Genomic DNA, 16,683 nt, shown 5'->3' with positions numbered 1-16,683 from the left:
AAACTGTGTTTTCAAAAATGAGCAGTCTTTTGAAGTCTGCTAATGGTAATGCTTTCTTATTTGGTATTTGGCTAAGTGGGCACGTGAAGCCTTAACTTCATCTTTAGGTCTTTCCTAAATGACTTTATTTTCCATACCAAATGGTAACTAGCATTTTCCTTAAACCAACCCTTGCAAAATACACACATTCACACACATTAATTCTTAAAGAACAGTTAAGGAATGCTATAAGAAAAGTATCAGAATCAGAGATTTTCTTCCTAATTTCTCCATGCCCAACTCCTCTTCACATCCCTAAGTTCCTTTAATTGGGGAGAAAAATCTTACTTTTGGTATTTGACTTAACCTTTAATTTAATGATCTGGATGTTTTTTGTTTTTTTTTTTTCCCCTTAGGATGACTGTCTTTTAAAGGTATGGTATAATGTAGAAAACTGGCGGACATCTGTTACCTCTCCAGATAAAAGTTCAGAAAAACAATCCCAAGGAGAAATTGACTTTTCTTTTGTATATCTGGCCCATCCTCGAGCTGTAAATGGATTTTCCTGGCGTAAAACAAGCAAATATATGCCTAGGTCAGTGGATTAGTCATTTTTCCCATGTATTAAGAGAACGTCATCTTTGTGACTTTGACTGCTTTTCTCACTTTGAGAATCATTGCTTTAGGATTTTTGCCTATGAAGATTCAAGTAATACTAGATAGTTCTTGGACTGCAGACCTCTGGCCACCGGTCAACTATGGTTGACGCTTAAGAGGAGAGCCATATGAAAGGATAATTTACCTCTAGATCAGATATCTTTGAGTGACAGAGTTGTGCATCCTTTTCTTCTCTATGTTATGTATCCAATTCTTTCATCTCTTAATCATTCTCCAAATTGCCATTTGCATCAACTTTTTCACATTTTACTCCCTTATCTTGTCCCTTCTATATCTCCTCTGTTTTCCCTTTTTTTTTAAATTAAAAAAAAAAGGCTTTATTGAGAACATATACCATAATAAGGTCTCAAATATTTCTTTAACTGCACCCAGCATCTTTGAGGAGAAGTGCATGGGTTAATACATTATGATGCCCTAAACTAGGTATTAGTTTAACCTACACATGCATGCACAAACACACCTGTTAGTACTTCTTTTCTTTCCTGTAGTCCTTGCAAGACTTGATAATCCTGTTGAATTTTTGCCTATATTTAGTAAGTTACAGAGCTATTGTATTACTTAAGTATAGGTAGAAATCCTTTTTGTTCCACATGGCCATTTTCAATTTGGCCACACTATGGATCAGTACAGGTTTTCCCTTATCTTTTTGTCATCTGAGATGTCTTAAGCTGATCCATGGTAGCATACCTAGATCATTTGTTGACTTCAGTTTTGCTTTTCTGAGCCAGCAGAGTATACCTAAATTTTTTAAAAATTATTTTAGACATTTTTTAGAGCAGTTTAAGGTTCACAGCAAAGCTGAAGGGAAGGAACAGAGATTTCTCACATAATCCTGTCCCCCACATATGCACAGCCTCCCCCATTATCAACATCCTCCACCAGAGTGGTACATTTGTTACAGTTGATGCTTATTTCAACACATTATTTTCACTTAAAGTTCATAGTTTACTTTGTGGTTCACTCTTGGTGTTGTGCATTCTATGGGTTTGGATAAGTGTATAATGGCATGTATCCATCATTGTTATACCTAGACTTTTTTGAGCTAGTTTGGAGTGCAGTAGTTACCATTCTTCCTACCTCAGTCCTACAGTCTAACAAAGCATAGGAGTAGGACACTGTAGGTACAGTGATGGTTCTTTTGTTAGAAGTATGTTTCACAGTTTTTGGGCTAAGGGAGAGTGGTGTGGGCAATCTGTATTGTTAGCAAAAGCACCTTCACTCCAGCTTCACTTTGAGGACTGTTGCTCTAGTACCTCTGAGACCATTGCCCACACGTATAAAAACATGTTTAGAATAGAATGAGCTATGACAAATGTAAAGTGAAAAAAGCTGTCATCACAAACCGTTAACCTTTTAGAACTATCAGAAGATTACATTATTTCGGAGGCTGATTTCTTCTTCTATTCCAGGTATTTTCATATGCAGCCAGTTAGACCACCAGAATACTAAAAAAGAGGCTTGTGAAATATTGTATCTTTTGAGAGAGGACAGTCACATCTGCTCCTGACCTAGTTCACTTAGTGTTGGCGAAAGTGATCACGGTGGACGCAGAGGCAATACCTTAAACTGGGGCATTACGAATGCCCAATGACAGCAAAAAGGCATATTAGGGGTTTTTTTTTGCCCTGCTTATTTTATCTCTTACCGACTAAATTCTACAGCATAGGGAACTGATACAGAACTAGACTTTTCTGTTAGTTCTGGCATCTTTTCAAGGTTTCCAGAATTTCACTTTTGGATCCATTTCATTAAAGAACCAGCTAATCTCCCTTAGTTCTTTTAGTTTTCATTTTTGTTTCACCAGCTGCCTGCAGGTATATAGTGGGAAGGCTGACCCTTTCTCATGAGGATGAAAGAGATCCCATCAAAGACCATTATCCTTTCTGATATGGAATCTTAAAATTAAGATGCTTAACCAAATGGTAATACTTTATACAAAGGGCCTGCTGGCTTGAGAGAGAAGAATGGGGAAGTGTTTGTAATGAGCATGTACTTCTTTACAAGTTAAAAATTGATGTATGTAGGACAGGTTAGGAGGTCTGGTTATATCCCCCTAAAACGTCCAAAAGTTGGTTCTACATAACTAGTTTCAAAAGCATCTCAGCCTGTTGTTTCATCAACATAGGGCAGCTAAATAAAATAAAACTAAAAAAAAAAGGACAGCTGTTGCAGACACTTACCCATCACATGGTTGCCCCATATGAGGTCATTCATTTATATATATATATATATATATATATATATATATTTTTTTTTTTTTTTTTGGTTGGAGAGGAGAGTGCTATACCTGAATATGATATGCTTATTGGAGAGAGAATAAGATACCTTGATGAAGAAGTGAGGAAGGGGGAGGTATTGCCTGAGCAGTGCCTCAAATACATCAGGATATTTCTTCTATGCCATGCTTATATTACCTGCCAGCTGTTTGTAAGGTGTGGCATTATTTGTAAGGCGTGGTATCCTGAAGAGAGTCATCTGGGGTCGAAGCCCTGTCCATGCTTCTGAGTTGTGCAACTTTTTAGCTTGCTTTGTTGGTCTTGCCTAAGTTCTGTACCTCTCCTGATTGCTGTCTGTTCAGGCCTTTAGTCTCCTATCTTCTGCTCTTTCTTTATAAGCCTTCCCATTCTGCCGTTTACTGATTGGCACTATGAACCTTGAACTTCCATATTGCCTTTTTGTATTTTCTTCTGTTTCTGTTTATTTTTAATCTCATTGCTACTGCTTGTGTGTATGTAGATGTACTAGAGAGAAACTAAGGGAAGGAGGGGAGGAAAAGGTCAGAGGGAGATAGAGGGAAAAAGGGAGAAAAGTGAAGGAGGAAGAGGAGGGAGAGGCATAAGGCGGGGAAAGGAAGGAGAAACAGAGGGTTTGGAAAGGTAAGAAGAAGGAGGGGCCCTAGGAGGTGGGTAGCGGTGAGAGGTAGGAGAGGTGGAAAGGGAGGGTGGGTTGGAGAAGCTGAGAAGCAGAGAATTATAGGAGAAAGCAGAGGGAGAGAAGCCCAGAGAGTAGATGGAAAGGGGAGAAAAGTAGGGGAGTATACACAGAGGGGGAGGGGAAGGGAGAGAGGTGTTAAAACAGAGGAGGGAACCTGAAGGAGAGAGCTACCAAGACAAAGCAAGCTGTTCTCCCTTTTCTTCCCCTTTGCTATTGTTCTTAAGTAGATACGTTTGTTTTAAAAAGTGACTACTATGGAATATTTTAATTTTTTTCTTTAACTTACTGGGTTGCTTGATAGAAACCTTCTACTGATTGTTCTCTTTTAATCAGATATGTTTGAATAAGTGTCTATTATAGGATATTGCAACTTTTTTTTTTTTTAATTTGCTGGGTTATCCAGTAGAAACGTAGTCTTTGTTAATAGGGTTTCAGCCTTTGAGCTCTTGATGCTTATGGGGTTTATTAACATATATGTAATTGTTTTGTTATTATTTTGTGGGGTGGCAAGACAGGAAATGCACTGAAAGTCAAAAATGACTAATGAAGGAGGTGGCTAAAAAATCATGAATTTTTCTATTGCACTTGACTGCTTTTGTCATATGTTAGGCAAGGAAAGAGTAAGTGTACTAGTTACTTTAGCTTATTAGTGACAAGTTCTTGTACCTTTACAGAAAGTAAAAATGAAGCATTGCGAAATAATTCAAATAAACATCCACTGAATAAATCAGAAAATTTTAATAGAAGAAGTCACGTTTTTTCCTTGTTTATTAACTGAGCAAGTATGGTATGATTTCAGTTTTTGTTCTTTAGATGTAAGAAGAACCTTAGGCTACTGAAACAGGAACTACTGAGTTCCAGGCAGAAAAGAAGAGGTTAGCAAGCATTTGCTGTGATGAAATCAAATACCCAACTCAGTTGTAATGGCTTTGGCTAAATACATTACATAAATGTATATTGACATTTTCTTCATTGATACCTTAGTTGGGTGCATTTAAATAATTATAGAAACATTGTAGAATGTGATACTGTGGGAAATTTATACTTTTGCCTCTAAAATCTTTTTATTCCTTAGGGCTTCTGTATGTAATGTACTGTTGACTTGCTGCAAAGATAACATATGTCGTCTTTGGGTAGAGACATTTTTACCAAATGATTGTTTGCTCTATGGAGGTGACTGCAACCATTGGACTGAACCAGTTAATTTAACAAATAACTTCAAGAGAAATGCTTCCAGTAAAGAACGAGTTCAAAATGCTTTAGATGTGAGTGTTTTTGTTAGATGTTATTTCCTACAAGTTTTTAAATCTTTAGTACGTGGCCTTTTTTGTAACATTCATCTTAATTAATATTCAAAGTCATGGATAGTTATGAAAAAACATATATGTCTTAGGAAAACAGTTCTGAGAAGATTTTGGGGTGTTTTTGGGCTCAACAAGTATTCTTAAGGATTTTGTCTAGCATAAAACTGCCTATAATTACAAAGTTAAGCTTAGGTTAACTGATGATAACAAAAGGATGATTATGCTTGACTTAGCTAAAATAATGTAAATTAAGATCTGAGAATGCAAAGATTTGACTGTAAAAATAATTTATTATTTTTCTTTCTGTAGAGCTTGAGGTGTTCGTCCTGTCATAATTACAGGAATGATTAGAGTAGTTTATCAGATTCTGTTCTACATTTGTTATCTTCCAAATCTCCAAGAACTTGAATTATTTACCTTGCTAGTTACTATAGTATGGAAAGTAAAAGTCAGTTTTTGGTGTTGGGGCTAATTCAACATAGACTAGTTAACACAGATTCTTCTTATTATTTTCTTAATATTGAAAATAAGAAAGTGACCTAAAAATGATTTATCTTTGAATGTTTTGTATGAATATGGAACCACTATTTCTCAAATTTAGATAGTATTCTAGTGACACAGAATATAATTAAGTATATATTGTGTAGAGACGCAACCACTGATAGAATAGTTATGTGTAATAATAGTTGAAAGAAGTCCTTGACTAGGAATCTGAAGACCTTTGTTCCACTTTTAGATGACCTTGTGTTCTCTATAAACTATTTTATCATATGAAAGATGAGGATAACGATATTTGCATTGTCTGCTTTATGGGTCAAATGAGATGATCTCTGTGAAAGTGCTTTGCAAACTATGAAATATCATCCTAATGTATGATGGTAGTTTTATTCAGTGCTTTGTGGTCATAGGAAGTAAACTGAGGACACAAAGAGAACAGTATACATAGGGACATCATTTTCCACAGACACATTGTAAACTTTTTTTAAGTTTAGGAAATTAATTCTCAGAAAATATTAAATAAAAATTTAAAGTATTGTGTGATGGTTAAAAGAAGAGTCAAGCAGTTTACGTTCCAGGCTTATTCCAGGTTTCAATTTTGCTGTACAAAAATACTGCAAGATATTTGTACATATAAACTTATCTGAAATAGGATATATGTACTATCTAACAATCATTATGTAACCTATACATATATGCTTATGACAATATAGGCATTAGTTTTACTTTGTTTTGCATTGTTTGACTTTGTTTTTATTCTCACAGGTAAATCTGAAACATTTTCGTAGAGGTCGGAGGAGATCACTTGCACTTGTAGCACATACTGGATACCTGCCACATCAGCAAGATCCTCATCACATTCACAGGAACACTCCACTGCATGCCAATGCACTTTGCCACTTTCATATTGCAGCCAGCATCAACCCAGCCACGGGTAATAAAGCACTGTTCAGAAAATGTTTTTCAAATTGAGTAGATGGATTTTTATCACCAATAAGTTATACTTTTACTTTTTTAGTAAGTAAAAAATTGTAGGTGACTTTCTTAGCTAACTTTTCATTATAGCCAGCTCACTGATTATAGAAAAAGAAGTTTTTATTTACTTGTTTGCTTCTTAAGTCTGTGATTTGGTCTGTAATTTTAGATCTTGATAAGTCATTGAGATTCTGTATTAGTTTATTCAAAAGTTGAGATTTGAGCTAATACATAACAAAGAGGTTAACACCTCACAGTAGTATTTTATAATTATTGTATAGTTGTTCACACGAAACCAATGTGTTTCGTACTTGATCTTTGGAGCCATTTCAGAAATAGGGCAGAAATATGTAGAAGTTATAACTGGAAGAATTAAGAAACTTATCTCTGTAGTCAAGTAGGTACTGTGAAACAGATTGAAAGATCTAGAATACCTGGGTTTATCTATGAAATTGAAGACTGAGGTGTTTATCATTTTAGTAAATATTTTCTGAGAGTTTAAAAACCAAGTGGTCACAGTTGGGGCATTTAAAGTGGAACCTTAGACTGTTACTGGGAAAAAAGTTAAAATAATATTTGCACACGATAAATGCCATCTGTACAAGAAGTGTAAAGTAAAATCCTCCTTTTGCCTCTACTCCACCCTAGTCTTCCTTCCCAGAAGATGACCACTGTTGATGAGTTTTTATGTATTTTGAGATATTCTTAAACATAAATTAAGCATAACCTATTTCCATATAACACACTGGATTTGTAGTATTGCATTCTTCAAGAAACATAGCAATAAATACAGTCCATTAGTTACTTGAATCAAAGTGAGAAGTACTTTGATAAGTTAAAAAGTGCTGAGATACCTGTGGTAGGAATAAAGAGTATTTGCTGATTTTTAAAATTTTATATGGTTAACAAGAGTCCCAGCTCTAAAAGAATCCAGAATCCATGAGCCATGAAAATGTAAATGGGAGAATATTGAATTATTTTCATTAAAATATTGTTTTATTACCTTATCAAAAAACGTACATTGTCAGCGCTTATAATATACAGAGGCAACTCTAGGTCAGTGGAATAATTTTGAAAGTCTTTGCTGAGTAAAGGACAATATTTTGAGAATAAAGAAAGCTTGAATTCTCAGTTTAATGGAAAAGGCTGAGGTATTATGAAAAAAAGAAACCCTAAGTTCCTGTGTAACATCTCCCTGACTACCTTCCAATAAGGAAAACTCTAAAACCTTTCTTTAGGTTGTAGGTCCCTAAGAAAAATTCATACATGTAGGGCAAATCAAAGCAAAATAATAATATTAAGAGCTATATTAGATCTTGTGAAAACTCCTTTCCCTAAATTAGGTCTGTTAGAATGACTTTCCTGCAAGGCCCAACTCAGATATGGCTTCACTTATTTGTCCATCAATGGAAAATGATACAGGAGAGGAGTTCATAATAGCATGTTCTCTTAGCTCTAGTTCTTATACGTTTTCCATGAAGATGTCTCATAAAAAATGACTTTATCAGATTCTTTGAGTGAGGTCAGGAGGCAAAGGAAATGTGAGTATCTTTTCAGCCAGAATGCTTCTGCTAAAAGTCAGCATAAGCCCCTAGTTTTGTGTACTTAACAGCTAGGCCTGTGATCTACTTTAGGCACTGCTTATCTCTTCTGAGTTGATTGTAAGTTGAAAATCAGAAAATCCTACCCATTTAGTTTTCTTGGGGACACTCTTTCAAACCCTAACACTATTGTGTATCTACCTACGAACAGTGGGATTGGCAGTTCAGCCCCTCAAGGGTTTTATTGGGTGTTTAGTCTGTGCCAGTATAGGAACTGGAGATAGTGGTAGGAACTGGAGATACAGTAGTGATCAAAACAGTGTGGTCCTTGCTCTTACGAAGCATATAACTAGGTAGGAGATAGATAAATATTAATCAAATAATTATACTAATGAATATATAGTAATAAACAGAGCTCTTGGATTAGATAATATCCATCAACTCTTAGAATCCAACGCCAATAAGAAGGGACAGAAAAACGATTCTTTTTTTTTTAACATCTTTATTGGAGTATAATTGCTTTACAATGGTGTGTTAGTTTCTGCTTTATAACAAAATGAATCAGCTATACATATACATATGTCCCCGTATCTCCTCCCTCTTGCGTCTCCCTCCCTCCCACCAGGAAAAAGATTCTTCTGTCCTTTCTTTTACCATTCATCCCCTATAATACTGTTCCTATTGGTGTCCAGCAATAGACGGTATTTGAACAAATACTTAAAACTGTTTATATTTCCTTTTAAAAAAAATCAGTAGATTTGCTCTGGAGAAAATTATTTACCTTCCCTGAATCCATTTCAGCCTATAATGTTCAGCAGACACCAGCATGATCTAGATTTGGATTTTATTTAATAATGATAGACAAATTTTTCTTTACCTCTGTTAAGTTAGGATTGTCATTTTTCACAATGTACTCTGAATTTGTACTTCAGTATACTTAGCAATGATTTCAAAAGTAATACCAAGGAACAATTTTTTTTAGCTGAGTTGGCTTGTCTTGAATGCTTTTCTTGAATATAAGGGAACCTCAGTTTCATACTTTCTAACTTCAATCTTGATGCTAATAAATAAGCAGTACCTATCTTAGAATTAGGTATGTCATGAAAAAAGTTAATATGAGAGTCTGTTAAGTAAAAGAAAGTTGTTGCTGTTGAGATAAACATATCACTGGTTCCTTTGACAACTTAATGATGGCATTTTTAATGGTAGATCAGGTTAAAATATATTTCTAACCAAAGTTTCTATACAAATTAAGAAGACTACCCTATTAACATGTCTGCAAATTATAGACATATTTCTTAATGAGAATATTTTTTTAAATTATAGAAAAAAATGTATATGTATGTATATATAAATGTTACAGTATATAACGTAGAATGTATAATTTTATTTCCTTTACAGTAAGTGTATTAAATTTACCATTTAAGTCTGTTTTCATTAATAATAATTGTGTGAGCCATTATATTGTGAGTCTTATTTATAGGTTAAATAAAATGTATGGCAGAGGTTTAAAGATAAATGTAACAGTAAATAATAAAAATAAGAGACATGGATGTTTTGTATGCTAGCATGATAGAAATTTTAATATTTTATTTTTGTTGTTCTTTATAGACATCCCACTTCTTCCTTCTATTACGTCTCTGAGTCTAAGTGAAAATGAAGAGAAGAGTGGACCTTTTGTGGTACACTGGCTAAACAATAAAGAATTGCATTTTTCTTTGTCCATGGAAGTCTTTTTACAACAACTTAGAAAAAGTTTTGAGCAACCATCTTCTGAGATGAGTGTAGAAGACTCTAATCAGGCAGATGTAAAATCTGATGAAGGTAAAGCTTTAAGAAGGATAAAAATTATAAAGTTTTATTTAAAATAGCAAAGATTTTTATATTATGGTAACACCAGCTACTGTTAGAAATAACCTTCAAATTGCAGGGGCTTAATACAAATTTGGACTAGCTCATTTAATAATCCAATGTAGATGCTCCTGTTCCAGGTGGCTTCTTTCCTGGTGATGATATAGGGACTTAGACTTCTCCATACTTATGCTTCTGTCAGCCACTAGGGTCTTGCTACTTAGAGGACTATCTGCAGACTAGCAACATTGTCATTATTAGGAATGTACAATCTCAGGCTCCACCTGGAGCTACAAGAATCTGTAATTTAATGAAATTCCCAGATGAGTTATATGTATATTAAAGTTTGAGAAGCAGTACACTAGGGCCTTCAGGTTTTCATTCAGCCTCAGTCAAGTAGAGAGAGAGAAATCAAAAATGTTTTTGTTCTTTGTTTTAATTACAAGATTGCACGTTCCCCTTTAAAAAAAAATTAAAAAACAATACAGGCGTGTATAAAGTTTCCATATTGTTAAGTTTGATGAGTGTCCTTCCAGATTTATTCTTTTCTGTGCTCGCACAAATATATGCATAAAGGTAGTTTTTTAAAAAAGTTGTACTATGGGAGTTCATTTTTCAATGAAAATAGTGTGCTGCAGCTTGCTTTTTAAATTCAGTAATGGGCACTTTTCTTTCTCATTATTTTTAACAGCTCCTGAGTCAAGAGACTCAAGAGAAAACTTAAGCATTTTTTCGGATGATAGCCATTTAAATTGATTTAAATTGTTTTTCACTATATACTGATAATGGTATAGTAACACATCTCTTCATCTTTGTGTGAATTTTTCTGTAAGGTAGATTCCTAGATGGGGAATTAGCGTGGTGTATAAGCATTTTTAAATTTCAATAACTTCTGTCAGATTACCCTCTAGTAATGTTTTACCAGTATATGTTCCCTCTAAGTATATTCAGATATCCTTTTTTCACATCCTTGCCAACACTGGATCTTTCTGTTATTTTTTGGCCGTTGATATGGACAAAATGGTGTCTTGTTTTACTTTGAATTTTCTTGAGTTAAATTGAGCAGAATTATGTTAACCCTTCTGTGGTTTGCCTCTTCGTGCCTTTTGCCTAATTTTCTGTTATTTTTCTTAATGATTTTATGTCTTGACTATTTTTTTTTCTTTTTTTTTTATTAGTTTCTGCTTTATAACAAAGTGAATCAGTTATACATATACATATGTTCCCATATCCCTTCCCTCTTGCGTCTCCCTCCCTCCCACCCTCCCTATCCCACCCCTCCAGGCGGTCACAAAGCACCGAGCTGATCTCCCTGTGCTATGCGGCTGCTTCCCACTATTTATCTACCTTATGTTTGGTAGTGTATATATGTCCATGCCTCCCTCTCGCTTTGTCACAGCTTACCCTTCCCCCTCCCCATATCCTCAAGTCCATTCTCAAGTAGGTCTGTGTCTTTATTCCTGTTTTACCCCTAGGTTCTTTATGACATTTTTTTTCTTAAATTCCATATATATGTGTTAGCGTACAGTATTTGTCTTTCTCTTTCTGACTTACTTCACTCTGTATGACAGACTCTAGGTCTATCCACCTCATTACATATAGCTCAATTTCGTTTCTTCTTATGGCTGAGTAATATTCCATTGTATATATGTGCCACATCTTTATCCATTCATCCGATGACGTTGACTAATTTTTAAAATCTGGTAAACAAGCTAACATTTTTTGAGAGTCTCTTAAGAAAGGTTTTGTATTCCTAACCAGGAATAGGGGCTGGGATGTAGAGGTCAGAATATACATATTTATTTGTATTAATAAGTTGGCATGTGTTGAAGGAAATCTGGAAATTAGGCACTACAAAATGTATTTCTTTAAAATAGTTTCTTTAAGGTGTCATATCAGTTATAAATGCTTACACCTAGAGGATGGCTAGTGTGGTTGACTTAGGTTTTATGAATCTGACATCATGAAGAAAGTACAAATTACATTCCAATAATATATTTTAAAAATTCAGCCTAATTTCAACTCCCTCATGTTAACATGAGCAAAACTAGGGTCCAGGGAAGTACTGTGTCTTACTTCTAAGTAGTTAATTGTGGTACATCTGGGTTTAGAAACCAGTTTACCTATTTTCCAGTCTAGTATTAGTCCTTCTACTAATAATCCACTGAATCAGCCTTATAGGCCTTCTGAGTACTGAGTTAGCTCCGTGGCCTTATATTCCTGGAGCAAAGTTATTTTTTAAAGGGAACCCCATTTCTTGTTTATATGAAAACTTATGTTTTTCATTTGGAATGCATTTGTAAAGGTATTTCTTACTTTTTAGTAGTAGCTTGATTGTATTTACTTGGTTCATGAACCCTTTTGATTATAGAGATTGATGACGGTGTTGATGATCTGAAAATAAATCTTGAAAAGAAGGAATTGGGCAGTGATAAATTGGTACCAAATTCAAGTTCTGTACCATTACCATCAGCTGCCATTGATCATCAGATTGAAGTACTTCTGTCTGAATGGAGTAAAAATGCAGACATGCTATTCAGTATTCATCCCATGGATGGTTCTTTGCTGGTTTGGCACGTGGATTGGCTGGATGAATACCAGCCTGGTATGTTTCGTCAAGTACAGGTATTATTTTTATGATCTCTGGAGAGCTACTTCTTGTTAAATGTGGGTACTGTTTTGTAAAACCTCTTTATATAATTTCATGAATTCTAATGCTGCTTTCTTAATTCTAGGTGTCCTTTGTTTCCAGAATTCCTGTAGCTTTCCCCACAGGTGATGCAAACTCTCTCTGTAAAAGCATAGTGATGTATGCCTGTACCAAGAATGTTGACTTGGCTATTCAGCAAGGGAAACAAAAAACTTCCAGCCTGACACGTTCCACGTCAATGCTTATATCTTCTGGTCACAGTAAATCAACTAATAGTTTAAAATTAAGCATTTTTACCCCTAATGTTATGATGATTTCAAAGCATGCTGATGGCTCCCTGAATCAATGGCTTGTCAGTTTTGCCGAGGAATCTGCCTTTTCTACAGTTCTCAGTATTTCCCACAAATCCAGATATTGTGGTCATCGCTTTCATCTTAATGATTTAGCTTGTCACTCAGTATTACCATTATTGCTGACAACGTCACACCATAACGCATTAAGGACACCAGATGTTGATAACCAAAAGGAACCTTATGGTGCTGTGAATATTGAAGAATGTTCTGTGGCACAACAGAATAAAAGCACTATTGACGTGGCCTTTCAGGATCCCAATGCAGTTTACAGTGAGCTTATTCTTTGGAGAGTTGATCCAGTTGGGCCATTGTCTTTTTCTGGAGGTGTTTCTGAGCTTGCCCGGATTAATTCTCTTCATGTTTCTGCATTTTCCAATGTGGCATGGCTGCCCACTCTTATACCCAGTTATTGTCTAGGTAAGGATTCTGATTTTTATTTAAGAACTTGAGATTTTCTGACATTATTGCTTAAGGGTGAAATTTCAAATGTTTTTAAAATACATCTAGGTGCATACTGCAACTCTCCTAGTGCATGCTTTGTAGCAAGTGATGGACAATATCTGAGATTATATGAAGCAGTTATTGATGCCAAGAAACTTCTATATGAGCTTTCCAATCCTGAAATTTCTGTAAGTAAATGGCTTTTGAAGCTAAGAATATAATATGTTTTTAGATACTTAATTTATACTTATTGGGCATGTTCTAGAATTGTGACATATAATTTGTAATAAAATGTGTATATTTTTTAGTAATTTTTTTCACAATTGCATTGTACTCTTACAGTGATTCTAACCTCCTTTAAAAAGAAACCATATCTTTCATTCATTCCAAAAGTAGAGTCTAGCGTCCTACAATATGTGTTTCTGTTGTACTTCTTCGCTCCGGGATAAATGGGGACTACTGACAGTATAATGTGGAATTATGTTGGTTCATCTGCAGGTTTTTTCCTAGGCAAGGGAAGCTGAAATAACAGGAGTGGAATTTTAATCTTAACCAAGAGGAAAGAGCTTTCAGCTTGGTTACACTACAGGCAGGAGTTTTTTCAACACCATTGCAAACCTTTGTCTTATGACAGAGGGCACTTGTTCCTGTGCCCAACTAATAGCAACCCACCATCTGCGTTGTCTCAGCACCTCCAACGAGCCAGTATTTCCATTCTTTTGGTTTTTGTGTTTTTAAATATGCCCTGAGGTAACTTTCAACCATACTGAGCTTCCTGTTTAGGAGAGTCAAACTGTCCTCTCAACCATCAATTAATGTCTTTGTTAATGCTCTGGTTACAGAATTGCATAGATGTCAGTGGTCTGCTCCAATCTTGTTTTTTCCCTGTTATTATTTTTTTTTTTTTTCGGTACACGGGCCTCACAGTGTTGTGGCCTCTGCCGCCGCGGAGCACAGGCTCCGGACGCGCAGGCTCAGCGGCCATGGCTCACGGGCCCAACTGCTCCGCTGCATGTGGGATCTTCCCGGACCGGGGCACGAACCCGTGTCCCCTGCATCGGCAGGCAGACTCTCAACCACTGCGCCACCAGGGAAGCCCCTCCCTGTTATTTTTATTGCATGGTTTTACAGAACACAAAGTTTTTCAAAACATATATAGTGTTATAGTAGAAACGTATATTTCTTGAGGGCCTTCTATTTTTCAGGAATTGTTTTAAGTGCTGGAAATTTAGATGTGAGCAAAACAGACAAAAATCTAAGCTTACCTTCTAGTGAAAGAATATAGAAAAAAGGTAAAAATATATTAATACTTTGGAGAGAAACAATGTTGCAAAAGTAGTATGGAGTGCCAAGTAAAGTGCTGGTCAGGGAAAACCTCACAGAAGTGGTACCATTTGAGTAAAGACCTGAAGGAGATAAAGGAGCTACCTATATCGATATGTAGAGGGAAAAGATAGAGACCCTGAGGCCAGAGCATGTTTGGTATGTAAGGAACATCAAGGAGGCCATTGTGGCTGGTGCAGAATAAGTGAGGTGGAGAGTAGTCAAAAATAAAGACAGAAAGTGAGCCTGGCCAGATTGTATTGAGAGTAACTTTGACTTTTACTCTGAATGACATAAAAACTAGTGAAGAGAATGACAGTGATATGATCTGACTTAGGCTTTAAAAGGATCACTCTGGCTGTTATATAGATTAGACATGGGAAGCAGAAGTGTTATCAGAGAGACCAATTCAGGAAGCTATTACAGTAGTCTAGGAAAGAATCAAAGGGGTTTAGAATGGTAGGAAATGGTGGTGATATAGATTATAAGAATTTGGTCAAATTTGGATGTGTTTTGAACATTGAATAGTAAGGATTGGACTGGATATGGGGTTTGTGTGAGGAAAAGAGGATGACTCCCAAGGTTTGCCTTGAGATGAGAAGTATAAATAGCCGTTTTTGGTTTTTTTTTTTGGCCACGCTGCCTGCCATGTGGGATCTTAGTTCCCTGACCAGGGATTGAACCTGCGCCCCCTGCATTGGAAGTGTGGAGTCTTAACCAGTGGACTGCCAGGGAAGTCCCTAAACAGCAGATTTTGAGGAGCAGGGAGATTCAAGAGCTAGGCTTTAGACATGTTAATTTTGAAATGCCTGTTTGATATCCAAGAGATCTAGTAAACTATTCTCTGGAGTTTTGAGGGAGACCTGGTCTGAAGATAGAAAATAAGTAGTTGTCAGAATATAAAGTTGTGGAGCTGAGTGAGATCACTGAGGGAGAGACTATAGCTGGAAAGTAGAAATGATAGGAGGATTGAACCCTGGGGCATTCCGTTGCTAAAAGTGAGGTGAGTGTGGTATATAATGGAAGCCAAAATGAAGAAAATTATTTACAGGAGGAAAGAGTAATCAACAGAATCAAATGCTGCTGATAGATCAAGTATGATGAACATTGAATTTAACAATGTGAGCTTGACTAGAGCAGTCAGGAGATAAGCGGCTCAAGAAATCAGCATATGTAAATAGTATGTTAACTTGTTTCCTTAGCTTTCTTTGTCAAAATTAATGTTTAAAAATCTTGATTCTTAGAACATTTCCATGAGATTGAAGTCAGTCTTTCACACATATAAATATAAAATACTTTTTTTCCCCTTAACAATTACCAAGCATTGTTTTTGGTTTTCTCTGCACCAGCTGAGCTGTAACTCTATTCATTCCTGTGTAATTGCCTTGTAAAATCGTAAAATGTTTATAATGAAAAGGACTTGTGAATTTATTTAGTCTCACCTGAACTTATTTATTTGTCTGTTATGCCTGAAATTTTATGTCATTTGTTATTATTTTTTTTAATTGTTTAATAAAGGAGATATCCATTTTTTCAAAAACAGAAATATGTTGGTGAAGTGTTTAACATCGTAAGTCAACAGTCAACAGCCAGGCCAGGATGCATTATTGCATTAGATCCCATTACCAAACTTGTAAGTATTATTTTTCTGGCTACTTAGCATTAGGTAAATAATATGTATGTCAACTTACATTGGTATTTATTTACATTCAGCAAGGCAGAAAAACCCAGCTGCTTCATGTTTTTCAAGAAGACTTCATTTTGAATAACCTTGAGAAGAAAAGACTAGGAAAAGACAGAATATTATCTGATGCAGGTAAAGAAGAATTTTTCATGAAATGAGAAATAAAATGTAGAGTATGTTAGGCAAAGATAAATTGATATAATGTTTGTATAATATATAAAGTTATCTCAGCTTTCCATGTTAGTAGTGAAATACACCATTTATACCAACAGGCAGCTCACCTAATGGATTTTCAGAAAAATTCTACCTAATTGTAATAGAGTGCACCCAAGACAACCGTTCATTGTTACACATGTGGAATTTGCATTTGAAGTCCATTCCTGTCTCATTGGGTGAGTTTTTTTTTTTTTTAACTTTTAAGTAGGCTTAGGTTAACAAATTACATATGGTTAGATAGTTCAGTGGATATTTT

The 16,683-nt window shown here is 35.4% G+C and overlaps 1 protein-coding gene across 2 annotated transcripts in view; it reads left to right on the top strand.

Annotated features, from left to right (window-relative positions):
• Positions 1-16,683, top strand: part of DMXL1 (Dmx like 1) — a gene marked incomplete at its 5' end in the record, with an annotated part of 135,618 nt that overhangs the window by 30,862 nt on the left and 88,073 nt on the right. The window contains 10 exons of one of the 2 annotated variants that reach the window (XM_079701864.1): positions 396-574; positions 4,667-4,856; positions 6,159-6,327; positions 9,521-9,733; positions 12,132-12,385; positions 12,496-13,180; positions 13,271-13,392; positions 16,071-16,160; positions 16,241-16,343; positions 16,484-16,603. In XM_079701864.1, the coding sequence (XP_079557990.1) occupies positions 396-574; positions 4,667-4,856; positions 6,159-6,327; positions 9,521-9,733; positions 12,132-12,385; positions 12,496-13,180; positions 13,271-13,392; positions 16,071-16,160; positions 16,241-16,343; positions 16,484-16,603 (2,125 nt within the window). The remainder of the gene's footprint in view (positions 1-395; positions 575-4,666; positions 4,857-6,158; positions 6,328-9,520; positions 9,734-12,131; positions 12,386-12,495; positions 13,181-13,270; positions 13,393-16,070; positions 16,161-16,240; positions 16,344-16,483; positions 16,604-16,683) is intronic. The other variant, XM_079701865.1, reaches the window with a different exon arrangement.

Source organism: Hyperoodon ampullatus (assembly GCF_949752795.1).
Source record: "Hyperoodon ampullatus genome assembly, chromosome: 4".
Taxonomy (NCBI): Eukaryota; Metazoa; Chordata; class Mammalia; order Artiodactyla; family Ziphiidae; genus Hyperoodon; species Hyperoodon ampullatus.
Note: the sequence above shows the minus strand (reverse complement) of the source record. Positions and strands in the feature narration are given on the sequence as shown.